Source organism: Aphelocoma coerulescens, chromosome 26 (assembly GCF_041296385.1).
Source record: "Aphelocoma coerulescens isolate FSJ_1873_10779 chromosome 26, UR_Acoe_1.0, whole genome shotgun sequence".
In the NCBI taxonomy this organism is placed as follows: domain Eukaryota; kingdom Metazoa; phylum Chordata; class Aves; order Passeriformes; family Corvidae; genus Aphelocoma; species Aphelocoma coerulescens.
In genome coordinates, this window is record NC_091039.1 from 5,188,985 (window position 1) to 5,216,943 (window position 27,959).

The 27,959-nt window shown below is 58.5% G+C and overlaps 1 protein-coding gene across 3 annotated transcripts in view; it reads left to right on the forward strand.

Moving 5' to 3' along the window:
* The window catches only part of FOXP4 (forkhead box P4), a 58,004-nt gene that overhangs the window by 22,633 nt on the left and 7,412 nt on the right, over nucleotides 1–27,959 (forward strand). For 2 of the 3 annotated variants that reach the window (XM_068995883.1, XM_068995884.1), the window contains exons 3-11: nucleotides 5,113–5,202; nucleotides 13,301–13,423; nucleotides 15,098–15,184; nucleotides 20,713–20,860; nucleotides 21,350–21,554; nucleotides 21,818–21,922; nucleotides 24,500–24,587; nucleotides 26,317–26,406; nucleotides 27,706–27,907. In XM_068995883.1, coding sequence (XP_068851984.1) covers nucleotides 5,113–5,202; nucleotides 13,301–13,423; nucleotides 15,098–15,184; nucleotides 20,713–20,860; nucleotides 21,350–21,554; nucleotides 21,818–21,922; nucleotides 24,500–24,587; nucleotides 26,317–26,406; nucleotides 27,706–27,907 — 1,138 coding nt within the window. The remainder of the gene's footprint in view (nucleotides 1–5,112; nucleotides 5,203–13,300; nucleotides 13,424–15,097; nucleotides 15,185–20,712; nucleotides 20,861–21,349; nucleotides 21,555–21,817; nucleotides 21,923–24,499; nucleotides 24,588–26,316; nucleotides 26,407–27,705; nucleotides 27,908–27,959) is intronic. The other variant, XM_068995886.1, reaches the window with a different exon arrangement.

Consider the following 27,959-nt stretch of genomic DNA (forward strand, 5'->3'; position numbering starts at 1 on the left):
ACTTTGCTGCCCTGGGAGAGATACCATTCCATAAAACATGTGATCACATCTCAAATATATTGTGTAATCCTCTATTATTAGGGTATTTAAGATAAAAACGAGGCCAGAGCACTTAAGTGAAACTCATCTCTCTCTTCACTTCCCTGATTCATATTTAATATTTCACTGAGGACAAATGCAGGAGCCTTTTTTTCCTTTTTTTCCCTCCTTTTTATCCCCCCTTTTTCCCCCCTTTTTCCCCATCCTTTCCCCCCTTTTCCCCCCCTTTTCCCTCCCTTTTCCGCCCTTTTCCCCTCCTTTTCCCCCCTTTTCCCCCTCTTTCTTCCCTTTCTTCCCCCATTTCCCCCCATTTCCCTCCCTTTTCTGCCCCTTTTCCCCTCCTTTTCTCCCCTTTCCCCCCCTTTTTCCCCCTTTTTCCCTCTTTCTTCCCCCTTTTTCCTTCCCCCCTTTTTCCTTCCCCCCTTTTTCCTTCCCCCCTTTTTCCTTCCCCCCTTTTTTCTCCCCCCTTTTCCCCCCTTTTTCCTTCCCCCCTTTTTCCTTCCCCCCTTTTTCCTTCCCCCTTTTTTCTCCCCCCTTTTTTCCCCCCTTTTTCCCCCTTTTCCCCCCCTTTTCCCCTTTTTCCATGGCATAGGATTATCAGGAGCACATTCCTTGTGCCCTTAATTAGTGGGGCTGGGTTGAACCCAGTGAGGATTGAGGAGTCAGGAGCAGAGGAATAAACTCCAGGAGCATTGGAGCAGGGCAGGAACAGCTGGGGCTGGGACACAGACACAGAGCTGGGTGTAAAAAGGCCTTTTTTTTTTCATTTTCCTGGGAGGAATTGTGTCATTTTTTTGTTCCTTTTGGATCTCTTGGAGCCATTTGGTTCTGGTTAAGCGAGGCCAGGGCTGGGCTGGTGGAAGTGCTCCTCAATATGGCATCATTTACTGTTAATATCCAGCTAAAAATATCCCTGTGTGTTGTTTTAATGGCTCTAATTCTGGAATGTGACGATGTCATTTTTATGAGGTTAGTGTAAAAAATCTTCTTTTTTTTCTTTTTTTTAACCGTTTTTTTTCAGCCCTTCCCAACCTCTTTCCACCCTCCAAAAGGATCGGAGGGAAAAAGGAAAATAAAAATTCCCTTACTCCCTCTTTCCATGCAAAGTTCTTGCTTTAATGTAATTTTGGAGGTGGTTTTTTTCTCTTTTTTGGAAGGTAAAACCTCGTGCAATGCTCTGATCCAGGTGGAAAATCCCTCAGATGATTTTGGGCAGCTCTCCCCAGCTGGAGCATCCAGGCTGGAATTAAAAACTCCATCCTCATAAAGTGAAATACCTGCTAAATGAGGCACTTCTAAATTCCCCAGGCAACATCTTCCTTTGTCCTGGGATTATTTTGGGTTGATTTTTTTTGGGGGGGGGACGCTGTGGCTTCTGCTTTTAGGATCACCCATGGATGTCTCCATGCTCTCCAAACTTTTTTTTTTATTTGGAGCTTTCTTCCCAATCAGGAGGCCTTGGAGAGGCTCTGCTGGGGCAGGTTTGGAGGAGGAAAAGGCAGGGATGAGGGATTAATCCACATTAATCCAAGGTGTGCTGTGAGTCAGCCACCCTGCATGGGTCAGCCACCCTCTCCTCTCCCTGGGCTCTTCCAGAGCTGGAGCCAGGTGGGATCTGGCATTCCCTGTGGGAGAAAGGGGACTTTGTGATGTTTTTCATGGGGAAGGCAGCCAAAATCTGTCTTTTCTGGGGTCTGGAGGAGCCTCCAGCACATCCAGGGATGGATGTGTAGAGCCTCACAGGCTGGAGGGGGAAAAAAATCAGGATAATCCCCAGGCAGGCTGGGTGGAAGCTGGGAAAAGGGGCTGCTCCCCTGCTGGAGGATGAGATGTGTGGAGTTGGGGGTGATCCAGAGAACTGGAGGGATTTGGGGTCTGAGGGGAGGGATGAGCATCTCTGGGGGTATCCCAGGAGCAGGGTGCTGTGGGAGCAGGTCCTGGCAGGGTGGGATTAATCCCAGCATGGTTGGGTTGTTCATTGCCCCCTCCCCATCCCAACAGACACCTTCCAGCCTCTCCCACCTGTCCCTGCAATCCCAGGTGTGTTCCACAGCCCTGCGCATCCCAAGGCACTCCAGGGCCTCCCCCAGCCGTGTCCAGGTCCCCGTCCTCTTCCTCTTCCTGGAATCTGCTGCTCTTGGGGAGCGCAGATCTGAACCCCAGCACCTCTGGCTGTGGCTGCAGACTTTTTCTGGGATCATTTGGTGATCAGAGGGAGCCATCCAGGAGTTTGAATTCGTTCCCAATTCCAGGTGATGTGCTGATGGCTCCTGGGTAACACCAGGCAGCAGGATAGGAGTTGATTTTTATTTTGAAATAACTTTTTCTCTGGTTCACGGAGGTAAAAGCCCATCCATTCCCACAGGAAAACTCTTCCTTCTGCTTTCCCACCTCCTCAGCCCCGAGGAGAGGCTGTGAGTGACACTTTCCTATGGAAAAACTTCATCCCCCTGCCCTGTTTGGGCAACAAATGCTGCTGACGAGCAGCTCTACATCCCAAAATTCCATCCTGGCTGCTCCACATGCCCTGCACAGCCCCACAACAGGTTCCTATCCCTGTTTGCAGGCTGAGCCCAGCTCGGGCTGGAGTGGGAATCGCTGCCAGGCACTGGGAAGAGAGGGAGGGAGGGAGGGAGGGGACAGTTCCAGGGCGCTGCAGGAGAGGCCCCTGTGTGCAATTGTGAGGCCATGTCGGGTTTTTTTCCTGTAAATCTTTGTAATTTCGTGCTTCAGAGCACACCAAAGTGAGGGAGCCAGCGGGGAGTGAATTAAATTCCCCCCTGAGAGGTGGCGCGGTGGGGCTGAGCCGGGCGGGCGCTGGGGGCTCGCTGGCACCCCGGGCCAGCCAGGCCTTGGCTTTGGGAAGAGAAATTCCAGGAGAAGTCCTGTGCAGCACTTTTTGTCAGCTGGAATTCTGTTCCTGAGACTTTTCCCCTTGTGTTTTCCATCTCTGCTGTGCTGATTTTTACCGGGCTGGGGTAGGGGCCTGCCCTCGCCAGGTCTCCTCTGCTAGTTGGTCCTTGCAAACATGTCAGGAATTGCACATGGAGAAGCCAAATCCGTGGAAAACTCTGCTGAAAGACACTTGGAAAAGCAGCTCAAGCTCAAGGATTTGCTGTGTGGATGTGGGATGCTCCAGTACCCATCCTGTGAGTGCCTCGGGCCTGGTGCTGAGCCGCCACCGAGTGGATTCCTCCGGCTTGGCTTTTAACTGGAATTACTGTTTTCATTTCCAAAAGTAATTAAAATATCAGACCTTGAGCTGTCATAACTGTCACAGGGTTTTTGTGCTCGCATTACCGATGCACATCTATCCCTGGTAATAACAGGGAAATAAAATGCCTGTGGAGAAACGCCGGGGCTGAGGCGGCTCCGGGATCCGGACCACGGGACTGTTCCATCAGTGATTCCCGGTGCTGAATTGCTGTGTTTGTCCTCAAGGATCTCAGTTTTTAATTGTTTGGATGAAGGGAGTTTGGGAGTTATTGGTTGGGTGGGTTTGGGGGTGCTCGGTGGCCATGGGGTAGCTCTGGGTGCACAATCCTGGGATGCAGCAGCCTCCCTGTGTTGGGGGCAATCCTGGGATGCAGCTCTGGTAATTCAGCACAGGAATAGGGAATTAGGATCCATTTGCTTATAAAATTCCTCAGGTTTTGATTTTCTTGGGGCTGTCTGGTTCACGTGATGGTGACAAACACAGCCGAGGGTGCCCAGTGCTGTGTCTGGGGTGTTGGGTTTGGGCCCTCTGCTATGAATTTACAATTTTTTAATAAAGTAAGGCTGACTCTGTTAAACCCTTTGCTCTCAGCCTCCAACTGGAAATCCTCTCCCATTTTCCAAGTGCCCTGGAAGTGCCTGTCCACCTGCACAGAGCAGGTCAGGTGGATTTTCCACCACAACAAAGCTGTGGCACAGCTGGGGCATCCTCTGCTTTTCGTGTGCTCTTTCCAAGAATTCCCTGTGCAGAGGAGCACAGAGGGAACCTAAAATGGGATCTAAAATGCAGGGAATGACTTTTCATGGATGCTCCATTTGACATGGGGCTCTGGGTTGGGGTTTTGTGGGTGCTCCTTGGTTTGGATCAACAGGTGAGGCGTGTGCTGAGCTACCAGGGGATTTGGGAAGGGAGGAAGGAGGGGTGGAGATTGTTTAGAAAAATGCCAGAAAGAAACCCAGAAAGGAATCCTTGAAAAGCAGAAATAAGGAGCAAACAGGTCTGGGAGCAGTGGGTTGTTTTCCTTAGAGCTTTATTCCTCTCCTGGCTCCCAAGCTCCTTTTCTCAGCTCACACTTGCTCCTCTCTCCCCCTTGTCTCTTCACAGGATTTTCCTTAATTCCCCCTCTTTTCTTCAGCTGTCCCGTGTTGGGCATGGCTCTCTTGTGCCTGTGTGTTTCACAAGTGCATTTTATCCATTCCTACTGGGTTTTCCCTCTTTTTCTGTGATTCTCAGTGAAACACCTTCATCCCTGTAAAAAACTTGAAGAAACTCATCACTTTTTCTCGGCAAACACCCCTAAAAACGATCAGATTTCATGGTGGTCGCTTGTGTGAGGTGCTGAGCACCATCAAATCCATCTGGACACATTCCTGGATTGATTCTGGGTGGGATCCTTGGCTCCACCCAAACCTGGCTGGTGACTGGAGCTTTCTCCAGATAATCCAATTAATAAAATTAAACACTCACAGTGGCTTTGGGCACAAGGGACAGCAGCAGCAGCAGGAACCTGGTGGTGGCTCTGGAATGAATCAACCAGTAGCCAGAGCTTTGGGTGGCTGTGCCAGGGCTGGGGTTTGGGAATGACCCTTGTGCCACGGGAATGCTGGACCTGGTGGGGATTTTTGGAAGAGGACAGGATTGTCGCCATGGGGGCTGGGAGAGTGGTGGTCACTAATGGGATGTGCTGGTCAAACTGGTGTGGCAGGGGGAGCATTGGGGAGCACCACCCCCTTTGTGCATCAAACCCATCCCGGGAATGAAATCCATGGAGGAGCTGGAGTAGGAGGAGGAGGAGAAGGAGGAGGAGGAGGAGGAGGGTGGCCTTCCTCGTGCCCACCCCTGTGTCTCTCTTGCAGGCTCTCCAGGTGGCTCGGCAGTTCCTGCTGCAGCAGGCCACGGGGCTCAGCTCCCCCAGCAGCAACGAGGGCAAGCAGCCGGCGGTGCAGGTGAGCCCCGAGGGCGTGCGAGTGTCCCCTGTCACCCCCTCCCCGGGAAGGGCTGGGCCACAGCTGTGGGACAGTGCAAACCCCTGTCACCTCCATGGTTGGAGCACTCCAGGAATTAAATGCTTTGGAAAGCTCCAGAGGTTTCTTTCTTGGGAGGATTTTTTTGTGTGTGGGAAAGGGGAAAGGGTTGGGATGGGGAGGTCACTGTGTGTCACCACGTTTTGGGACAGGAAGACACAGAGTTTCCCAAGGTTGGAGCATCCCAGGATCGATGGTGGGTGCTGTGAGGGTGGCACAGGGCTGGAGAAGGGAAAAAATCCTTTGGGACTGGAGTCAAGGCGGGTCCTCCAGAATGGGACAGAGGCCCAGCTGGGATGGGGATTTGTGGCACTGGCATGAAACCAGGGTTTGGGTGGGCACATCCTGCTCCTGTAGGGATGGGAACCTCCCCTTTACACCCCTCCTGTGCCAAAGGAAAGGGGCAGAAAATGGGCAGGAGAGGGGTGAAACCTGGAGAGAGGAGGAGGCAGAGAGAAGTAAAGCCCAGGCAATGGGAAGTGACAATTTAAATAGCTGTGTGGAGGGGCTCTCCCTTCAGGCTAATTAAATTTATCGGAGAACAGCAGGTTACCTTATTAGAACCACGTGGGTTTAATTAACAAAGGAAAGTAATTAGCACAAGCGCTCTCAGAGCTGGAGGTCCTGCCTATGCCAGGCTGAGCCGGGTGGCAGCGGGTGGGCAGCAGGAGCCGGGCTGGGATGGGCAATCCTGGGATCCTCTCCTGGCTTGGAGAGCCAGGACATGGCTGAGCCATCCAACAGCAAATGCCAGGGATCAGGAGAGCCCAGAACCCGCCGGGCTGGGAAGCAGCAGCTGGGTGGGAACAGTGGGAATTAGTCAGGGCTCCTACGGCACAAACAGGCGGCTTTTTCCAGCGGTGCCGGCAGGAAGGAAATGCAGTCACTGCATGGAAAATGTCTGCAGAGGACAAAGGCGGCGAGGGTGAAGTCAGATTCCGGTAACCGGCGCCTCGCTCCCCTCCGTGGCTGTGTGTCCCTGCACTCCTCCTCCTCCTCCTCCTCCTCCTGCTTTTCCCTCCTGGCTCTCCCTGGTATTCCCGGCTGGATGCAGCCGAACATCCCGTCCTCCCCTTCCCTGCTGCTCCCCAGCCTCCCCTCCCTGCCTGCCCATCTGGCCAGCGGCTTTTGCCGGAGCGAACTGGATCTCCTTCCTCTCTCTCTCTCTCTCTCTCCCTCCCTCCCCTCCTCCCTTTTTTCTCTCTCTGTGTTGCAAAAAGGACTTGTGAAAGTTGTAGACGTGAGTCAGAAATAGCTCATAACTCAGCAGCGCCCGGCAATTCCTCCCCCCGCGGCCCCGCCGGCAGCTGGAGCGGGATCTGACCGAGGGGAGATAGGGGATTAAGCAGACTCCTTTGAAAGGAAGTTTATCTAAGGCACAGTGGTGTGGATGAGACTGGCCAGGACGGCTGCAGCAGGAGGAGGAGGAGGAAGGCTGAGTCCCAGCGCAGCCCTCCTTGGCTGGGGAGGCAGCAGGAAGCAAGGCAGGATGGAAATGGTTGGGAATTGGGGCGTCCTTGGGGTGCCAGCCTGGGTCCCTGCCTGTGGATGTGCGGCCCCTCCCAGCTGGGGAATGGATTTCCACATCCATGGGGATTTTGTCTCTGGGCGGCTCCTGGCCCCCAATCCCACAGGAATGAGCAGGAGGGTCCCGGTGTTGGCAGGGAGAGCAGGAGACCCCCTGTGCTTGCCCACGCTGTGCACTCTCCTTGTCACCCCACTGATGGGGACAGGACATTTTTGGGGCACGAAACCAGTGGGAATATTAATGACATTCCCGACGGCCTGCGCTTCCAGACAACCAGGGAGCTGCTGGGCTCAGCAGCAACTTGGATTGGGGCTTTTTTTGGAGTAGGGATCCTCTTCCCACAGATGCCTGGAGGTGTGTGTGGAGAGTCTCATGTTGTCACTCCAGTTACAGCTGCAGGAAAGAAAAAAACCCAAAACCCCCACTTTTGGGTGTTCTAAAACCTTGAAAAATAGGTTTATTTCTTTACAACTTTAAAACTCTGGGAAACTTGGTGGGGCACTGGCAAAATGTTGCTTTTGGGGGCTTTTGGTGTTGATGGTTCACAGGGCATTGCCATCCTGGGATGGTGGGAGCAGCAGATCCCACTGGGATCCTGCTGGGATCCAGCAAAGCCCACGGAAGGAGGTGTTGGGAAGGCAGCACCTTGAGTTGTCAGTGCTGGCTTGGAGGCACCTGGGAAGCACAGGGTGCCTTCTTTGGGTGCCTTCTTTGGGTGCCTTCTTTGGGTGCCCTTGGAGCTGGGAGTCTCCCAGCCTCTGTTGGGATCAACTGGCTGGAAGGGGAGAGGGGCAGGAGGGCGCCCGGGGAAGGGAGGAGAGGAGTTTGGAGCAAACTGCGGGAAATTGCTTTTCTTTTGTCTGCTGCAGCGGGGAGGGCAGCGGAGCGGAAAAGTGTATTTTGTTGATTTGAAACTTGAGTGAAATGGGTAATGAAGACAGATCAATACCAGCCCTTCTGCGTTCCCTCTCCGGGAAAAGAAATCCAGCAGCCCATCCGTCTGGGCTCGTGCCGACGTTTTTCCATCTGAACTTGGAGCATCCCTGTCCATCCCCCTGCTCCTTCCCAAAGTCCCCAGTGCTGGGCATGGCTCTCTTGTGCCTGTGTGTTTCACAAGTGTATTTTATCCATTCCTACTGGGTTTTCCCTCTTTTTCTGTGATTCCCAGTGAAACACCTTCATCCCTGTAAAAAACTTGAAGAAACTCATCACTTTTTCTCGGCAAACACCCCTAAAAACGATCAGATTTCATGGTGGTTGCTTGTGTGAGGTGCTGAGCACCTCCTGGATCACCATCAAATCCATCTGGACACGTTCCTGGATTGATTCTGGGTGGGATCCTGCACTTGGCTCCACCCAAACCTGGCTGGTGACTAGAGCTTTCTGCTGCTCCAGTGCCACAATCCAATTAATAAAATTAAACACCCACAGTGGCTTTGGGCACAAGGGACAGCAGCAGGAACTGCCCTTAAAACAGCTCTGCCAGCCCAGAGCCACTGCCACCGTGCCACTCTGGGATTGGCATTTTGGGTTCACAGAGGGGCAAAGTCACTTCAATCCCTGCAGATTCATCGGTGTGAGAGCTGTGCCAGCACTCCATGGGCACGTGGGCACCCTGCCCAGGTGGTGCTGGGGAACAGGGGCTCGCTGAGGAGGGGTCTCAGCACTGTCGCCTCTGCTGCCACTGACTGGAGCCCAGCCAGGTGTGATTGGGGCCTCCCCAGCGGGAAGGCTGTGCTAACGAGGATGCACTAATGAGGATGCACTAACGAGGGTACACGTTGGGCTGAACATGCTGGGGATTGATTCCTCCTTTTCTTTACGTGAAGCTGAACATCAGGGCCTGGTGTCCTCCACGCTGGTGTCCCCTCACCTGCCCACCCTGCTGCCACCCCACCCAGGGCACTCGAGCCTTTGGTGCTGGGGCTGTTCAGAGTGTTCCTAAAATTGTTCTTAAAAGCACCCACAGCCTCAAAACCCAGCCTGGCACGTGGAGCTGAGCTTCATTTCTCCTCTGAACCTGGGTAGACTTTAGTGCATTGTCCCATCCCTCCCCGGTGAGGTCCAGAAGGGGCACAGCAGCGTTTGGGTGGCCCTGTGCCACCCCTCAGGGTTTATAAGCCATGGCTGGGGTCACCTCAGTGTCAGTGGCATCACTGCCTGGCACGGGGAGCATTCCCAGGCTGTCTGAGCCAGCTGGATCTTGGCGCTCACCCAGGGATGCTGAGTGCAGGAAGGGAGGCTGGGATGTGCCTGGGGGGCTGGAGTTGCTCTTCTCCTGCGAGGATTGGGTGCTCTGGGGTGGGGTTTGCTCATCCCCTGCCCCTAAAACAGCACAACTCGAAGCTGCTCTCGGTGGTTGTTTCCCCCTTTCTATTCCCAGCCTCCTCGGTTTGTTTCTGTTGGGTTTGGATTTGAAAAGAGTGGTTAATTAGGAAAAACAGCACAAATGTGGGTTTTGATGTTTCTAATTGGGAGTTAAACCCCAGGACTGGATCAGAGCAGGGATGGGCAGCCCGGAGCACCCTCTGGAGAGAGAGGGGTGCCTCATCCCGCTGATCCCAGAGCCAGCAGAGACGGGGGGATGAGTTCTGGGCTGTGTGGCTGAGGCGTGGACCACGAGCTGCCCCTTCCCGTAGCCGCGGTGACGTGCGGCCCTTGGGGACGCGGTGGCTCCTGCGGTGACCTCCCGGCCTGGGTGACGGCACGGCGGGAGGTGGCGGCCGCAGCAGGGATGGTTGGAGGCTGAGGGAGGATGTCCCCAGGCCGTGCCAAGCCAGCTGTCCCCGGGGTCAGGAGGGCACCGTCCCTCTGACAACAACCCCGCGGCGCTGCGAGCCAAGGCCGCCAGGCCGCGGCTTTCCCCGCTCCGCCTCGCGCCTGGGAGTTCAATCCGCTTCCCGTAAAAACAACCCCCCAAAAAAAAATCCAGGAAAAATTTCTCAAGAGCCTCGCTCTCCATCCTGCCTCGTTCCACACAGCCAAGTCCTGCTTCCCTCAGCCAGCTTTGGCTCAGGGAGGGAATATTCCCTGGAATACCTGCCTGCTTTTCCACCCACCGCCTGCTGCTCCCGCCCCGTCCTTTGGCACGCAGGGATTGTAGCCGGGCCCGGCTGGAAAAGCAGCCCCTGGAGATGCCGCTGGCCGGCCGGAGCAGCGCCGGGTGTTTCTGGGAGCAGCCGGAGCTGTTAGTAAGCAGTTTCTGTGGGGTGGCAGCCGGCCAAGGCGTGAGTCAAACCCTTCCTGACTCGGTGTCTGGCAGATGCCAGCTCGTGACGCGTCGGGCTGGTCCCCAGCCGCTGCTGCTGCTGCTGCTGCTGCTGCTCCGGGGCTGCTGCCGGGACCTGCTTCCCGAGGGATGTGCTGGCTGAGAGGACATTTCCCGGCTGCTCCAGTGCCTGGGGGTGGTGGCAGCTGGGTGACACTCACCCCTTACAGCCCCTGTCCTGCTCTGTGTGCAGCAGTGACACTCACCCCTCACAGCCCCGGTGCTGCTCTGGTGTCATGGGGTGACACTCACCCCTTACAGCCCCTGTCCTGCTCTGGGTGACACTCACCCCTCACAGGCCCTGTGCTGCTCTGGGTGACACTCACCCCTCACAGCCCCGGTGCTGCTCTGGTGCCATAGGGTGACACTCACCCCTCACAGCCCCGGTGCTGCTCTGGTGCCATGGGGTGACACTCATCCCTCACAGCCCCTGTGCTGCTCTGGGTGACACTCACCCCTCACAGCCCCTGTGCTGCTCTGGTGCCATGGGGTGACACTCACCCCTCACAGCCCCTGTCCTGCTCTGTGTGCAGCAGTGACACTCACCCCTCACAGCCCCGGTGCTGCTCTGGTGCCATGGGGTGACACTCACCCCTCACAGCCCCGGTGCTGCTCTGTGTGCAGCAGTGACACTCATCCCTCACAGCCCCTGTGCTGCTCTGCCCAGCACCATTCAGCTCTCACGTTGTTGACCACAGGCATCCCAGATTTTGAGGCAGTTGCTGCCCGGATCCTGCTGTTATCCAGGGATGCCAGGCTGGCCTCGCTCCCTGCCATGGGGAATCTTGCACTCCGCTGCTGTGGCTGCAGGTGTGGGGTGTCCCAAGGCCTTGCTGTGCTGTCACCCTTTTGGGGTGTGCCCCTGTGGGGCTTTTTGGCAGGTTGAGATGGACATTTCCAACCCCATTTCCATCCCCATTTTGTTTTCTTGGAGCAGCAGCTCTCCCTGTCCCCAACAGAGGCAGCTGGCACTGTCACCAGAGCTTGGGACAGAGAACCCCCAGCACTGGGGTTTGCTGGCCCCCACTGGGGTCAAGGCAGCACTGGAACATTCCCAGCACCAGGGTGTGGGATGAACAGGAGCAAAACTGACTGGAAGTGGGAATTTCCTCTTTTACTAAAAGTTCCTGCTTTCCCTGGAAACCTTAACTGGGAGAGGAGCATTTTCCATGCTGTAGGGAAATTTTTCACGGGAATCAAGGAAGCAGCAGAGCCCGGGTGCCCCTCTCAAGCTCACCCCATTCTCACCTCACCCCCACACAGATCCACCACCATTTCTCCGTGTCAGCTCCACATCCGAGCGCTGGAGGGTGGGGGGGGGAGAAAAAAAAAAGCCATTTAATGCAGACAAAGGTTGTATGAAAATATAATTCTGCTTTTGTTAGCAGCCATCAAACTCTAAAAAGCGTCACTTTTGTTTTCTTGTAACATTGTGAAAACCTCGTGTCGGATCGAGAGCTGGGGCCCTCTCGACTAATCGCCTCTCCTTTGTGTTTTTAGATTATAGGGGCAATTAGTGTTGTCAAAACCTCTGGCAATTCTCTTTGCTCTTGACAGGGTGTCAGTCCGCTGGGCGAGAAATGGAAGGTGTTATAACTCTCCGGTAATTAGGATGCCTCCGATTTGAAAATGCCAGCAAACGTGTTCGAGGGGCCGCGGGAGGGGGTGGGGAGCCCGCCCGGGCTATGGGGGATGTGGAGGAGCAATTAATTAGGGGCTCTCATTCCGAGCACGCTGCCGGCTGATGAATTGGCAGAGGGAAATTAGCAGCGCTCCTGGGCGCGCACCTCGCTCTCCTCGCCAGCTTCCCCTCCTGCCCAGATGTTCACCCAGGGCTTGGCACAGCTGGCTGTGAGCACCTGGGTGCCCAACCAGCAGCTCCTCCCTGGGTGCTGGTGCCACGGGGGCTCTCTGGTGGGTGCTGGAGCCTTGCAGGGCGCTGGGGCTCATTCCTGAGCTCCAGCCCTTGGGTGGGAACTCGGAGGAATTAATCAATAACTCTTCCACGGAGGTGGCTGGAGGGGGAAACGTCGGTGACAAACAGAGCTGGCCCCGTGTCCGACACCTCCCTGCAGCAGAATGCCTGAGTAAATAGATAAGGCTCTGCAATCTCCCTTGAAGGTCAGCTGGACACCCACCACGGACGGGAGGGACTGCACAGGGCCGCCCTGTGGTCCCGTCCTCACTGGAGCGGCTGGAAGGGGTCCAGACTGGGCAGTCTGAGCATGACTGGGGGCATGGGGGGGCTGGCAGGAACCAGGCTCTCAGTGGGACTTTGCTGGGTTTTTCTGCTCTTTGAGTTCCTGAGATCCTGGGATGAGGAGTTGTTTAGTTTGGATCAGAACCGGGTCCTTGGCTTGCAGCTGGAGCCTGCCTTGTGCTCTGCCTCATCCCACACACCAGGGAGCTGTTCCCTCTTCCTGGGATCCCCTGGAAGATCCTGTGGCTGCTGGTGGCTCCTGCCCAGCAATTCTTACTTGCTTTTCCAGGAAAAGGGAGCATCCAGGAGGGTCATTAAATTCCAGCGAGGCCCTAACTCTGCCCAGAGCCTCGGGAAGAGCTTTGGGCCGGTGGGATCGGTGAAAAGCTGGCACAAGGCAGCTCTTGATGGCTCCATCCGGGCATTGCTCCACCTGGGCAGGACCCAGCAGGGCTGGGATCCATCACCGACACCTTCCCCGGAGCTGTGCCGGGGGTGTGGATCCATGTTTTGATAACCAAAGGCAGGGGCTGGCAGGTTCCCTCGGCCCTCCCTCCTCTTGGCACGGGAGTGACGGGAGTTACTGGTGTCAGCTGGAGGTAAAGCTTTGATGTGTCTGTGGAGAACCCCGTAACCTCTTCCTCGGTGCTCTGCTCTGCAGGGTTATTTGGGTGATCGGTATCTTCCCACTTCCCTGGTGTTTCCCTCCACCATTCCCATGCTCCCAGCAGGGGAGGGAGCTGTGGTTTGATGTCCTGTTCCCCCAGTAAACTGCATTTAAAGGAGAGCCCTCAGCTTGGAGGGGAGCTCATGGTTCAGGAAGCTTCATCCTGGTGCCAGCAGCACCGTGGGGCATCTCCCTGCCATTGCCACATTGCCACGTCCCAGGGAACGGACCTGGGCTTCATCCAAAGGTGACACAGGGAGGGGGGATGTGGAGATGCTCTGGGAGAGGCGCTGTTGGTGTTTGGGGCGAGTTCTGCAGGTCGGGGCTGGCAGTGGTGACGTGTCCTTGCTGCCGCAGGTCCCCGTGTCCGTGGCCATGATGTCCCCGCAGATGATCACGCCACAGCAGATGCAGCAGATCCTCTCCCCGCCCCAGCTCCAGGCCCTCCTGCAGCAGCAGCAGGCGATAATGCTGCAACAGGTAACGCTGCACCGGGGCTGAATCCGCCCAGGGAATTCCCTCTGGGGTCTGGGAATGCTGGAATTTATTGGAGGCAGAGAAATGGGTTCTTTCCTCCTTCTGCTCTCCACATATTTCCTTTGGGATTCCCAGCACGTCCAGGGATGAAAAGAGCTGCAGGTGCTGACAGTGCTGATGCTGCCACCCTGAGCCAGGGTTTTAAAATCCAGAAAATTCCTCCTCAAGGGCTGATTTGGGGCTGCCCAGCTCCTGGGAAAAGCCGGGATCAGGGTGGATGCTCCTGGCTCGATGTGCCCTGAGCAGAGCCCCTGTGGCCACTGTTGGGCTTTGGGCAGGTGCCTGTGCCCAGCTCCAGAGCTGAGGTTTGTTTCTCATAGCCCTGCATGGCTTTCCCAGAGATTTTAGTCGGATGGGGAGGGAAGAAAAAGGAGAAGGGAAAAAAAAAAAAAAAGATATTTCCACTCCGAAACAAAATAGGTCTGCTTGGGTAAACAGCTTCCGCCTGGGAGAGAGGGAGAAACCCCACAAGCATCCTCCACACCCTTCCTCCTGCCTCCAGTACCTGTTTACTCCAAACAGGCTGATAAGGATTCAAGGTTGGCCCCAGGGAAAGAACAAAGGGTAAACACTACCCTGGGTGGGTCCTTCCACAAGCCTCTTTGGAGCCGGATAAAGAAACACGTTTGACTGCAAATTAAACAACCCAGGCCGGAATAGCTCACATTCTCCACCGGCAGCAAACCAAACATCACACCTCTCACCCCTGACCCAATGTTCCTGCTCCCAGCGCGGCCACGCCGCTGCGCCCTGGCTCGGGCTGGCTCGGGGGTAAACACCCAGCCCCTCCAAACCTGTTCTCCGACACAAACAGCGACTCACTGCTGGCAGCCCCGAGCTGATAAAGGCTTCCCGGCATCCACAGGGACATTCCTGAGCCCCTGCGAGGCTGGGAGGGGGCTGGGGGGTCTTGCTGACCTCCCCGTGCCTTTTCCCCGCTCCCTGCATGCAGCAAATCCATCACCCACAGTTTATTTAGGGGCCAGGGCGAGAGCTGGCGGCGATGCCGTCAGGTCCCAGCGCTGTCTGTGGACACTGGGACCCTCTCCAGTGGCTCCTCGTGGATCCAGGGGGTTTATCCCTCTTTTATGGCCCAGCAAATGCTTCTGCTTTGATTTGAGGGGCTGTTTGGACTGCAGGGCTGAACCCCCAGCTCTCACAGACCAGCAGTTGTGGCTGCTCCTGGCCCTTCCCAGCTGGGACCCCCCTGGCTCTCACAGTGCTTGCCAGGGGTGTTTTGGGGTCCCACCATGCCAAAACTGGGGTTTCCCCACCCTGAAATGCTCTGGGATGTGCCAGAACACCCCAGCCTGCTTTTCTCTCAAGGGGCAGCGGGTTGGCATTAAAATAAACAGCAGGGTGGGCATCGGTGGTGTTTGGGGGGTTCAAGGGCCATGGGGATCCAGAGCCCTTGGGAATGGGGTTCCTCTGCTGCTCTGGCTCCTCTGGTGGGTCCTTTCCATCCCACCCTGCACCAGGTGACACAGGGAGCCTGCCCTGGTGACACAGTGCCAGGAGCTGGCATGGCTGTGGCAGAGCCTTGGTGCTGGGCACAGGGCGGTGAGGTGGGGTCGGGGTGGTTCCACTGCTGATCCTGTTGCTCTCTCCCCTTCCCAGCTGCAGGAATACTACAAGAAGCAACAGGAGCAGCTTCACCTGCAGCTGTTGACCCAGCAGCAAGCCGGAAAGCAGCAACCCAAAGAGGTGAGCTCACCTGGAGGGCACCGGGCCAGCAGAGCTGGCAGCAAATTAAAGGGGAACCAGCACCCCAGGGAGCCCACAGGGATGGGACACGGGGACATCCTGCTCTAGGGGTGCCAGGGTGGCCAGTCCAGTCACTGGGAGTTGTTGTTCTTCCTCCTTTTCCTCCTCCTCTTCCTCCCTCTGCGATCTGCTGCATCCGGGGGATGTGGGCTGTGGGGTATCAGCACTGGAGGGGCCACCGGGCCCTCCCTGGTGACAGGGACAGGTCACAGCCCCCCCGCACAGAGCGAGGGCTCCCCAAATCCCCCCGTGGCGAGATCAGAGGAGGTGCAGCTGAGCCCTTGCCCTGCCAGGCTCTCAGCTTGGGCAGCCCAGTCCTGGCTGTGCCCTGGCAAGTGGGCAGGGCTGGTCAGGTGGCAACCAAAGCTGGGCTTTTCCTGCTGGGAAGGGTGGCTCCAACATGCAGGGAATGTGGGAAACAGCAGTGATCCCACCACAGGGCTTTTCCAGCAGGAGACTCTGAGGTGGGCAGGGCTCTCAGACCCCCAGGACCATGTTGGCAGCACTGGGCCCCGTGCTGGGCAGGTGGGTGCCTGGTGGAGACACATTTTATGCCCCGGTGATTGCACCAATCCTGTATAACCCCCTTTACACCGAGGTTTTGCCCCTGAGGGCACAGTGATGCCCCCTGAGGGGTTGTGGCTGTGTTTTGGGGACCTGCTGCTCACACAAAGGCTGGGGACAGAGCCCAGCCAGCACAGCACCACTCCCTTCCTTTCCCTTGGATATTTTCACCCCTCTTTTTTCCCCAAATGCTGCACATGGGGCGTTTTTGCAGTGTGTTTTTGCAGAATCCACATCTGGCATCACTGCCCCTCCACTGAGTGTCCCTCCACGGGCTCCCAGTGATGAGGGATGTGCTCCTGGGCCACTCACTCCACATCCCTGGTGCAAGCAGAGGTGCTGGGGCTGTTCATGGCCATCACCCCTCCCAAAATCCAGCACCCTGATGGACACCCAGCACTTAAAACTCAGCTTTCTGGCAGAGACGGAAGATTTTAAGCCCAGACTGTGCATTGGGGTGGCACAGGGGGCACCCGAGGGCAACGCCATGTCGGCATCAGGGGACCAGGGTGGCTGTGGTGGCTCAGGGTCACCTGCTCCAGCCTCAGCCAGGGTCTCGCTGTGGGATGTTGGTGCGTTTACAGGGTCAGGTTTATCGGAGCCATCTCCAGGAGCTGCTGGAGCTCTGGGAAATGGGGGAGGCAGAGATGTGAGCTTCCTCAAGGACTTTCCTGCTGGCCCCGGAGATGTTCTCTCGCAGCGCCGAGCAGGGATATAATTAAGCTCTAACAAAGCGCTTGCTTAGTGGGCTCCACTTTAAAAAGCGTGTGTTAACTTTTAATTAAATGGTACAGAGGAGATGGGAAATTTATCCAACAAGAAAGAGAAAGGAGGGAAGGGGTGTTGGATGCTGCTGGAGGGGTGTGTGTCCAGCTTTCCAGCTGGGAAAAGCACCGAGGAGGTCCCAGCGAGGGGATGTCAGTGTTTCCTCTCCTCAAATTCCTCAGATGGGCTTTGGTTTCACCCAAAAAATTTGGGTAGCCTGTGTTCCTAAAATCTGTGTTCGCCTTTGCCTGCTGGGAATGGCGATGCTGTGGCTTTCCTGAAGTTCAGGGAAGAGCTGGAGTGTCTGGGATGCCTCCACAGAGCTGCCCTTCATGAAAACCCATGGCCAGATTTAATTCCGGCCCTGCTGCAGGATCTGTAAACCCAGCACCTTCTGCTTCCCCTCTGCCCAGTTCCGAGGGCTGCTCTCGGTGCTGCTGTGAGTCAGCAGCTTGGAGCAGGACCCACAGGTGGGAACGGCGCTGGGAAGGAGCCAGGAGGAGGGGCAGCATCTCCGGGAGGAGCAGCTCCAATCCCCTCGGGAGCAGGGGCAGCATCTCCGGGAGGAGCAGCTCCGATCCCCCCCGGGAGCAGGGACAGCATCTCCGGGAGGAGCAGCTCTGATCTCCCCGGGAAGAGGGGCAGCATCTCTGGGAGGAGCAGCTCTGATCCCCCCGGGAGCAGGGGCAGCATCTCCGGGAGGAGCAGCTCTGATCTCCCTGGGAGCAGGGGCAGCATCTCTGGGAGGAAAGGCTCCAATCCCCTCGGGAGCAGGGGCAGCATCTCCGGGAGGAGCAGCTCCGATCTCCCCCAGAGCAGGGACAGCATCTCCGGGAGGAGCAGCTCCGATCTCCCTGGGAGCAGGGGCAGCATCTCTGGGAGGAGCAGCTCCGATCTTCCCGGGAGCAGGGGCAGCATCTCTGGGAGGAAAGGCTCTGATCTGCCTCGGAGCAGGGGCAGCATCTCCGGGAGGAGCAGCTCCGATCTCCCCCAGAGCAGGGGCAGCATCTCCGGGAGGAGCAGCTCCGATCTCCCTGGCAGCAGCACGGCTGCTGGAGAAGGGCAGGACAGAAAAGAGGATGGAAATGTGTGGGAAGAGCCTGTCAGCAGCATCCTGTCCCTAAGGATGTGGGGATGCTCCGTGTCCATGGGTGCTGCACCACTCTGGGGGCATGAGGAAGGGGCAGAGCAAGGCAGCTGATCCATGAATCCATGCATCCCGCCAGGATGGGGCTGAGCTGTGGCACATCCCAATCCATCCTGGAGCATTTTCCTGTGCTGGGGTGTGAGGGCGAGCCCCCAGCCTCCAGCAGCACCCTGGATGTGAGGGAAACAAGGAGCTGTGGTGCAGCCCCTTGCCATGGTGTCTCCCATCCCACTCTTCCCAGGACGCTTGGCTCCTCCAAGCCCAGTGCAAGCAGCATCGGGGTGCAGAGACCCCAATATCCCCTGGGAGGGTCTCCATGTGTCCCCAAAGCTGCTGAGGGCGGGGGTTGTCCCTCTCCTGAGGCAGACAGGGTGGGGAGGGGGGGCTGCTGGCGCCTAACCCCGGTGTCAGCTTAATGAAGTGCCGCTGTCAGTCCCGCGTGTCACGGCGCAAACTCCTCCTGATGTGCTCATAAATCAAAGTGACGGCGCCTCTTGCCCCGGTAGCTGCACCCACTCAGCTGCGTCTAATGCACCGCGATGCTGCAGACCCCCAGCCCCACACCGGGAATGGGCTGGGAATGAGCTGGGAATGAGCTGGGAATGGGCTGGGAATGGGCTGGGAATGAGCTGGGAATGAGCTGGGGGAGCCAAGCACAGGATTCAGCCCCAACACAGAGCCAGCTCCTCTGGGAGTGGCTTTTCCAACAGGAACGGGGTTTCTGGGGATCACTGGGGTGTGAGAATTTTGGGAAGGCTGGGGCTGTCGTCCAGGCTCTCCCCACCCTGGTTTGTCCAGGGAAACCTTGGCTTGGAGCCTGTGGGCTGATGGATGGCTCTGCAGCTCTTCACCCATCACTCAGGGGTTTTGAGGTCTGTGGTGCCACAGTTGTTCCCTAGGGATGGCAGATTGGCTCCCCCACAGGATCAGGCCTTGGTTTGGCCTGGGTTTGAATTCCTGGGGCTGGTTCTCCAGTTCCTGGTCTGGGGAAGCTGGAGGGACATGGATTTGAGGCATGTGGAGGTGCAGGTTTAATCTATCACCGAGTTCAACACCGTCTCTGCCAGAGCCACGTGTGGGTCAGAGCTGCCCGCGGGGCTCTGAGGGTCTGACTCCGGCCAGGCCAGGTTAGGAGAGTCCAGCTGGGCTGTGGAATGCAGGCAGCATGCCCAGGGATCCTCCTGACTTCATCCACTCCCAGTTCCTCAGCCTGGAAGTGATGTGGAGGAGGCTGTGTTGGAGCAGAGCTCGGGCTTGCCCCAGAGCCCTTGGGGAGGGTGGTGGTGGAGCCGGGAAGAGGAGAATCCCATCCCATCCCATCCCATCCCATCCCATCCCATCCCATCCCATCCCATCCCAGCTGCTGTTTCTAACCAGGGTGAGGATGTTGTGTCCATCCCACAGGGTGGCAGAGCTTCCCCTCGCGGGAGGGGACACCCTGGGGGACAGAGAAGCTGCTGTTAAAGCCCTCGGGCTGCAGCCTGGTCCTGCCCTTTTCCCTCCATCCTGCTGATCCCACGGCCTGGAGCCCTCGTGGCTCAGGAGTCAGGGCGAGCGCAGGGATTTCTCTTCACTGAGCAGGAATTGCTTTAATTTGTGCCTTAATCTTTAAGCCTCAGAGGTGCAGAGCTGAGACAGAGCCAGGGAGGATCCAGATCTGACTCTGGGGAGGCAATTCCACCGTGGCCAAGAGGCAGAGAGGACAGGGAGAGTCCACACATCCCTGTGCGGCTGAGAAACTGGAATTAAACTCTGTGCCCTAGACAGGACTCATGGTCATGCCTGATGTTGCAGAGAGGGATTTAGAGCCCCTCCTCATCCTCTGATTCACAAAGCCAAGGCTGAGCATCAACAGCATCCTCAGGGATCCACCTGCACCCAGTGGGACCCCAAGTGCTGGCCTCAAACTCAGTCATGGACTGGGATTGCCACAGAGAGTCTGCCTGCTGTTCCCTGTTGATGCAGCCTCGGGGATCACCAGTTCCCTGGAATTCCCAGTGCCTGGGGGACCTGAATCCCCACGATGCTCACAAAACAAGGACATCCCGATTGCAGAGCTCTTGTGCTCCTCAGCGAGGACACGGCCATGGAAACACTCGTCTGGGGGCTGCAGAGTGCAGCGAGGGGGGGATGTGCCCCAGCAGGGCCCAGCCTGGCTCCTCACTCCCCGCCGGCACCGTCTGCCCAAACGGGGGGGTTCGGGGAGGTTCACGGGGTCAGGGAGCCGCCTGCCCCACTAATGAGGCCGGGCAGCCCCGGGGCAGCTCCCCTCTCCCGGCCAGCTCGGATTAGCAGCTGCCTGTCCCCAGCCCTAATTGAATTCTCTCCCCTTCACTTAATTCTCATGGATTTCTCGGTGCCTCCCCAGGGACCCGTCCTGCCTAACTAGTTTAGGGCCAGCGATGCTGGTCAGAGCCTGGCCAGCTCCGGGGGGTGAGGGGAGAGTCACCTACTTGGGGGGTGCCTGTGGCCAGGGTGGGGACACCAGTACTGGCACTGGGCACCCCCTCCCTGGCGCCAGTTTCAGCCCCTCACCAAGAAGAGGCTCATACTGGTCATTTTTGACAAACAGGGATCATTTTCTGCCTCACCCGAGGGTTCTGTGCCTGTTGCCTGCTGGGAACCCCCTTTTTTTACACCGACCCCACAGCTGAGCCTCCCCCATGGGACCCCCCCAGCCGGGCTTTGCAGGTTCCTCCCGGCACAGCTCCGAGCAAGCCCCCAGCTCCTCTCTCTCCCTTTCTTTCCAGCGCTTTATTTTTCCCTTCCCCTTTTCCCTTTCCTTCTCCTCCTCTTCCGATAGATCAAAGCCTCCGTCCGGCTCAGCCGGGAGCCGAGCAGGCCCCGCAGCGGGATGGAGGCACCGCCAGGCGCGGTGTCCCCGCCGCTGCCACCCCTCGCTGCCAGCGCCCCTCACCGCGGCCTCCAACCCCCGCCTGCCCTGCCAGGCTGGGAATAAAGCTTGGATTTGTCCCTCCTTTTGTCTCGGCAGCCGTTGGGGAACAAGCAGCTGGCCTTCCAGCAGCAGCTCCTGCAGATGCAGCAGCTCCAGCAGCAGCACCTGTTAAACCTGCAGCGCCAGGGCCTGGTGAGCCTCCCGCCAGGGCAGGGCACCGTGCCCCTGCAGACCCTGCCCCAAGGTAAGGAGCCCGGCCTGGGGGGGGTCCTGGGCTGCAGCTTGCCCGGCTCTGGGTGAGGGGGGCTGGGGAGGGGCTGTGGTGTTGGGTTTTGTGATGCCCCCAAAGTTTGGGGGGTGGTGGTGGCAGCGGTCGGAGCCGTGCGGGGTTGGGCTGCGGGTTCCTGTGGTACCTGTGGCAGAGGGGTGCAGGGTTGGGGCAGCTCTTCCTCTGGCAGAGGGGTGCCAGGATTTGGGGCACCTCCTCCTGTCTCAGAAGGGTGCCGAGATTTGGGAAGCCAGGCTCTCTTCCCATCTGGGAACAGCTCTGTGGGTGCTGCAGGTGCCTTGTTTTGGGTTTCCCAATGGGGCCGTGCAGCCTCCCCTTGCTGTACCCAGCTCCAGGTGATGCTTTCCCAGTGCTGGGTGAGATCTGGGGAGTCAGGGAGCAGGGAGGGTGCCCTGGTTGCTGCCCCATGTCCCTGCTGATGCTGGTCACTCTCCTGTGCCACAGCTGTTTGCCCCTCGGACCTCCAGCAGCTCTGGAAGGAGGTCACGGCCGCCCAGCCCGTCGAGGACAGCATTAAGCAGGAAGGTCTTGACCTCACCACCAACACCTCCAACTCTACCTCGTTTTCGGCCGCCAAGGTCTCGCCTCCCATTTCCCATCACCCTCTGCCCAATGGACAGAGCACCATGCACACGCCGAGAAGGGACAGGTAGAGCCGGGTCGGGCCCTGGCACTTTGTGTTTTTATTCCTGGGCAGGTGGAAGGGGCCGGGATCCATCGCCCACAGGGCTGGGAGGGGTGAGGGGTTTCTGCCCACCCCACAAATGAGGCCTGGCATTGTTTTGCTGCATCCAGAGGACAGGGAATCATCGCTGTGGGGTCTCCCATGGGTGCCCCAGGGCTGTCCCCATGCCTGGGAATGCTGGAGCATCCCAGCTGCCCCATCTGAAGGCCCCTTTCCCTCCTGTGCAGCTCTTCCCACGAAGAGACCCCCGGCTCCCACCCGCTCTACGGCCACGGAGAGTGCAAGTGGCCTGGCTGCGAAACCCTCTGTGAGGACTTGGGGCAGTTTGTCAAGTAAGTGTCACCTTTCTGGGGGAGCTTTTTCTGTCTCAGGCTGGGACAGAACAGAGCTGGCGGAGGGGAAGATCCTGAGAGTTGGTTTGGCCACCCAAAATGTCTGACCAGAGTTGGGTGACCCCATGGAGAAGGAGAACACACAGCAGGGGTTGCTGCTGGTGTTGGCCCATCCTTGGAAGTGTCCAAGGCCAGGCTGGCTTGGAGTGGAAGGTGACCCTGCCCACAGCACAGGTGGAAGGGGATGAGCTTTCTGAGCACTTCCAAGGCAAGCCATGGGATGAGTGGATGATCTGGAGGAGGCCAGAGCCCGGGCAGGCGCTGGCAGCAGGCGAGGGGGGCTGGCAGCGCTGGTGGGGGGCGCGGGGGGAGGCAGCAGATGGCAGATGGCACCGCTGACACCGCTTGTGGGCTCCGGCGCTGACTGATTAACTCTGCTGTCGGAGAGCCCTCTGCTAGCGTCAGGGTCAAACAAATTGTTTTCACGCTTCGTCAGAGGTTTACTTAATTAGTTCATTTGCAATTAGATCTCTTTGTAGCCGGGATTTTTAGCAAAGACATCAGAAGGAGCTGACGGGCTGGCGGGCTCCTTCCCCCGCCTCCCCGGCTGTCTGCTCGGCGAGCGCCGCGCTCCGCGGCGGCAGGCGGGTTTTGGGGTTTTCCAAACTCATCCTCTGTCCTCTGCCACGCTCTGAGGGCTGGCTCCAGTGGGAACATCCCTTGGACTGTGCCAGCTCACTCATTCCCAGGGAAGGAGCTGGGCAGAGGCCTTGCCCGGGAGGACAAGGAGATGCAAAGGCAGCCCAGGGATGAGTGAGAGGATGATTCAGCCTCCTGTGTCCTCCTTGCTCTGCCTCTGAGTCATGGGGTGAACCCAGATAAGGCATCTCCTCCCGCCTGGCAGGGCATGTTGGAGTGGCACAGGGCAGATGAGCCAGCTCCGGGTTGGGGGCTGGAGCTGGAGCTGGCAGGGAATGCCCAGGGCTGGGTCACGGGGCTGGCAGAGCCCTGCTGTGCCAGCCTGGGTCCCTGTGTCCCACCTTCCTGCCCCCCTAGGCACAAGGGCAGCCTTCCCCAGGGTTCCTGTCCCCTCCCTGCCCACGTGGGTACGGGTCAGGGTGTGGGAAAGACAGACAGAAAACTTCCAGCTGCCAAAGGCCAAGCCCAGCTGGACCCTGGACCCTGCCTTGAGTCCGGGCACCAGCCTGGAGCCTCCTCTGAGCAGCCCCTCCGAGGAGCAGCTCGGGTGGTCTGTGCTGGGCTGGGAGGGGGCAGCGTGGCCTTGGAGCCGTGGTTGATCAGGGTGAGGGTCAGTGGGAATGGCCTCATTCCCACTTGGCTCCTGTAGCTGTTTTTCCCTGGAGAAGCAGCCGTGCCCTGGCTGTGCCGTGCAGGGAGAGGAGCAGGGCTGGGGCTCTGGGGCATTGCTCACGGAGGGGTTTGGCAGCTGGGCCCGGTTCCCTGACTTGTCCGTGCAAGCTGGGGCTGGAAGGCTCTTGCAGGCGGCCGGGTGAGGCTCCTGCCTTTTCCGCATCCGGAGCCAGCCTGGAGAGCGGCTCCTGAGGCGTCTGCTCCTGGGGTGTCTCTGCCTTAGTCCTGGGGACCACCTGGCACACGGCCTCTGGGACCCCCCAGCGTCACCTTTTGGGGTATTCCAAGGGTAAACTGCCCCGAATTCCCTCCAACCCATCCTGCTCCTCCAGTGAGACCCCCCCTGAGTTTGTGCCCACCCCAGCAAGGACATGGCCTGGCCTTGTGACATCCTCGGGGCTGGGCTGTGCCCCCAGGCTGCTGCTCTGCTGGGCTTGGGGGCGAGGTGATGCCAGGATGTCCCTGGCTCTGCAGCAAGTGACAACCCTGCCACCAGGAGCCCTTCCCCTCCCTGAGGAGGAGGGAGGGCAGCAAGGACCAAAGGTCCTGGTGCTTCCTAAACATAAACACGAGGCAGGGAGGTGGCAGGAGGGGGAACAGCCTGGAAATGCCACCCTCTGCCTTCGGGGCTTTCCTTGGAGGGTGCAAGTCACCCTCCCATAACGCTGCCTTTGTCCTGGAACCTGCTCCTCAGGTCCTCCTGGCACCTCCTGCCAGCAGCCTGCTCCAGGACAATCCATGGGCTTTCCCTCAGCCAGAGGCTGCTCCTAAACACCCCAGGGCTGCCACGGGTAGGGCTGAGTGTCTCAGCTGCCCTCCAGCCGGGGTTTGGGGTGGTGGCACAGCCTGGTTTGCTCAGTCATCTCTGTGCCTCAGTTTCCCCTCTTGCTCCTCCTGCTTTGGGCAGCAGTGCTGCAGCATCCCTGAGCAATTTGCAGGTCGGGGCTGATCCCAGGTGTGGTCCCAGCAGAGGGGCTGAGTGTCTCAGTCACCCTCCAGCCCAGGTTTGGGGTGGTGGCACAGCCCGGTTCGCTCAGTCATCTCCGTGCCTCAGTTTCCCTTGTGCTCACCCCGCTTTGGGCAGCAGGGCCGGAGCATTCCTGAGCAATTTGCAGGTCGGGACTGATCCCAGGTGTGGCCCCAGCAGAGGGGGCTGAGGTTTGGGCATGCCCAGGCCTAACCAAGCCTCTGTGCTCTCCTCCCCAGACACCTCAACACAGAACATGCACTTGATGACCGAAGCACGGCCCAGTGTCGAGTCCAGATGCAAGTGGTACAGCAGCTGGAGATACAGGTGGGTGTGTCACCCCAGCCCCCATGGACATGGGGACAAAAAGCCACCTCCTTGTCACTCTGTGCCTTGGCTGCTCCCCTCAGGGGACAGCGACAGGGGTGGGGACTGTAACCATCCCCCGTGGGGACTCGTTTTGAGCACCCTTCCCAATAGGAATCCTGCATCCAGCTGGAAATCAAGCCCTCAAACGAGTTCCCCTCTCATCCCAAAGCGTCCCCGTGGGTGAAAGGAGATGCCACAGATGTGGAAGGCCGGAGCTGCCAGCAGGGTTTGTCCCCACAGGGGGGACATGGGCTGTGCCACCTCGCTGGGAGCCCCAGGGCTGCTTGGAAACCAGGCCACTTATTTTTTGATGGCTGAGCGTGGTCTTTGGAGCCCAACTTTGGGGCGCTATTTTTGGCAAGGCAGTTCTTTAAATAGTGCTTTTCCCAGCCTCTCCGAGCCCCCAGTGCGCTGTGCAGAATTCGGTTAATGGAGAAGGGAGAGGGGAAAAAGGGGAGGAAGTGGGAGGGGGCAGGGGGTCACTCCCTGAGACCCCCGTGGTGTGACAGTGCCTGGGGCTGGCAGGGGCTCAGGGTGGCATGTGCCCGTGGCTGTGTGTGACACCACAGGGGACACTGGCCCAGGGCGCAGCGGGATGAGACGTGCAGCACCCTTGGGACCCCCCACTCAGAATTAGGGGGCTCACAGGGGCCGTGGGATGGGGGGGTGACACAGCCAAACCTGGGTGGGTGGCGAGGCTGCATCCTCTCCATCCCGCTCCCCATCCCTGTCAAAGCCAGAGGTTGAAAGCAATTCCTGGGGCTTAAAGAGGGGAGGGAAAAGAAGAGGGGAGGAGGGAAAAAATAAAAAAACCCCAAAGCTGAAGGGCGAGAGCAGAGCTGTGTGTGCAGAGAGGAACCTGCCACGGAGCCACCAATTAGAAAGTTTGGAGCGCGGAGCTCCCGCTGTGCCGGCGAGGAGCGTCTGCATCACGAGGGGAGAGCTGTCAGCTCTAATGAGCTCCTCGGCAGCCGGAGCTGCTCCAAACTTGCGGCAAACTCCGCTCTGCCTCCTGCTTTTAACCCCTTCCTCGCCCGCCCGAGGAGGGGGCTTGGCTGGTGCGTGGGGACCCCCCGAGCTTGAGGGGTGCCGGTGGAGAGGGAAGGTGACGGGAAGGGAGCGGAGTGTCAGATCCCATCGGCTCCGCCGGGCTCAAAGTCTCTCCTGGTGCCACAGTGAATATTTCACCCTTGCCCGCACTCCCGGGGAGTAAACAGGAGGCAAGGAGCAATTACAGCGATGTGGGAATGCGGGTGGATGGAGGGAGGGATGGACGGGGAGCAGGAGGAGGGTAAAGGGGACAGGGACAGTGACAGCAGGCACTGGGCACGGGGACAGGAGCACCCAGGAGGCAGAGCCAGGGCTGTGGTGGGTGGCCCTGCAGGTGGGTGGCAGCCTGGAGGCTCTGGGAATGGCTCCGTGGATTTTTCCCGAGTGCACACACGGAGCTGGAGCGGCCCCTGTGCCCCCCAGGGTGGGTGCAGCACCCCCCACACAGGGGCACAGCCCCGTTGGGGCTCTTGGGAGCCAGCGTCGGGCAGGAGGTGGCACCTGGGGGGACACCCTGGGGGTTGCTGCCTGTCCAGACCAGGGCTCAGGGCTTGTGGCAGCTCCTCTAGGCTGTGGGCACCTCCGTGGTGACTTTGGCGCTGCCTGACCGTCCCCTCCTGCTTCGTGTCTCCTTCAGCTGGCCAAGGAGAGCGAGCGTCTCCAGGCAATGATGGCCCATCTTCACATGAGACCTTCAGAGCCAAAGCCTTTCAGCCAGCCTGTAAGCGTGAGTCCCTTCCTGCCCTCTATGTCCCCTCCCCGCTGGCTGCTGTCCCCTCCCTGACCTCTGCTCGGTCACCTGGATGGGTTCTGTGGGATGGACGTGCCCTGGCCACCCTCTGGCACAGCCTGGTCCCTCGTGCCATGAGCAGGAGGGAAATGCAGCTGCTCCATCAGCTCCGACATGGAGTGGGTGCATCCCATCCCGTGGGTTCATCCCATCCCACTGTTGCACCCCCATTCCATGGGTACATCCCCATCCGATGGGTTCATCCCACGGGTGCATCCCCATCCCATTGGTTCATCCCCATCCCATGGGTTCATCCCTATCCCACACGTTCATCCCCATCCCATTGGTTCATCCCCATGGCATGGGTTAATCCCCATCCATGGGTTCATACCATCCCACTGTTGCACCCCCATTCTGTGGGTGCATCCCCATCCCATGGGTCCATCCCATGGGTCCATCCCACGGGTGCATCCCCATCCAACACGTTCATCTCCATCCCATGGGTTCATCCCCATCCCACGGGTTCATCCCCATCCCACACGTTCATCCCCATCCCATGGGTTCATCCCCATGGCATGGGTTAATCCCCATCCATGGGTTCATCCCCATCCCACACGTTCATCTCCATCCCATGGGTTCATCTCCGTCCCATGGGTTCATCCCCATGGCATGGGTTAATCCCCGTCCCATGAGTTCATCCCCATTCCATGGGTTCATCCCCATCCCATGGGTTCATCCCACGGGTGCATCCCCATCCCACACGCTCATCCCCATCCCATGGGTTCATCCCATGGGTTCATCCCATGGGTTCACCCCCATCCCACACATTCATCCCCATCCCATGGGTTCACCCCCACCCTACAGGTTCATCCCCATCCCATGGGTTCATCCCTATCCCACACATTCATCCCCATCCCACAGGTTCATCCCCATCCCATGGGTTCATCCCCATCCCATGGGTTCATCCCCATCCCATGGGTTCATCCCACGGGTGCATCCCCATCCCACACATTCATCCCCATCCCATGGGTTCATCCCTATCCCACACGCTCATCCCCATCCCATGGGTTCATCCCATGGGTTCACCCCCATCCCACACATTCATCCCCATCCCATGGGTTCACCCCCACCCCACAAGTTCATCCCCATCCCACAGTTACATCCCCACCCCTGGCTGCATCCCACCCTTTCCAAGCCCAGCAATTCCCCCCCGCCAGCCCCTCCCCGCCTGCTCCAGGGATGTTCCCAGAGCTCTCCCAGCCTTCCCAACCCCTCCCTCCCCACCTGTCCATGCAGCTGAACCTGGTCTCCAGTGCCACCCTCTCCAAGAGCACTTCCGACACGTTTCCCGACGGTTTACCTCATCCCCCCACCTCGGCCACGGCGCCCATCACCCCCCTGCGGCAGGGCCCCTCCGTCATCAGCTCTTCCACTTTACACAACGTGGGGCCCATCCGCAGGAGGAACTCGGAGAAGTTCTGCACCCCAATCTCTTCAGGTGAGCTCCGGTCTGGGGCTCAGCGCCCTCCACGGGGTGCAGAGTGAGGGGC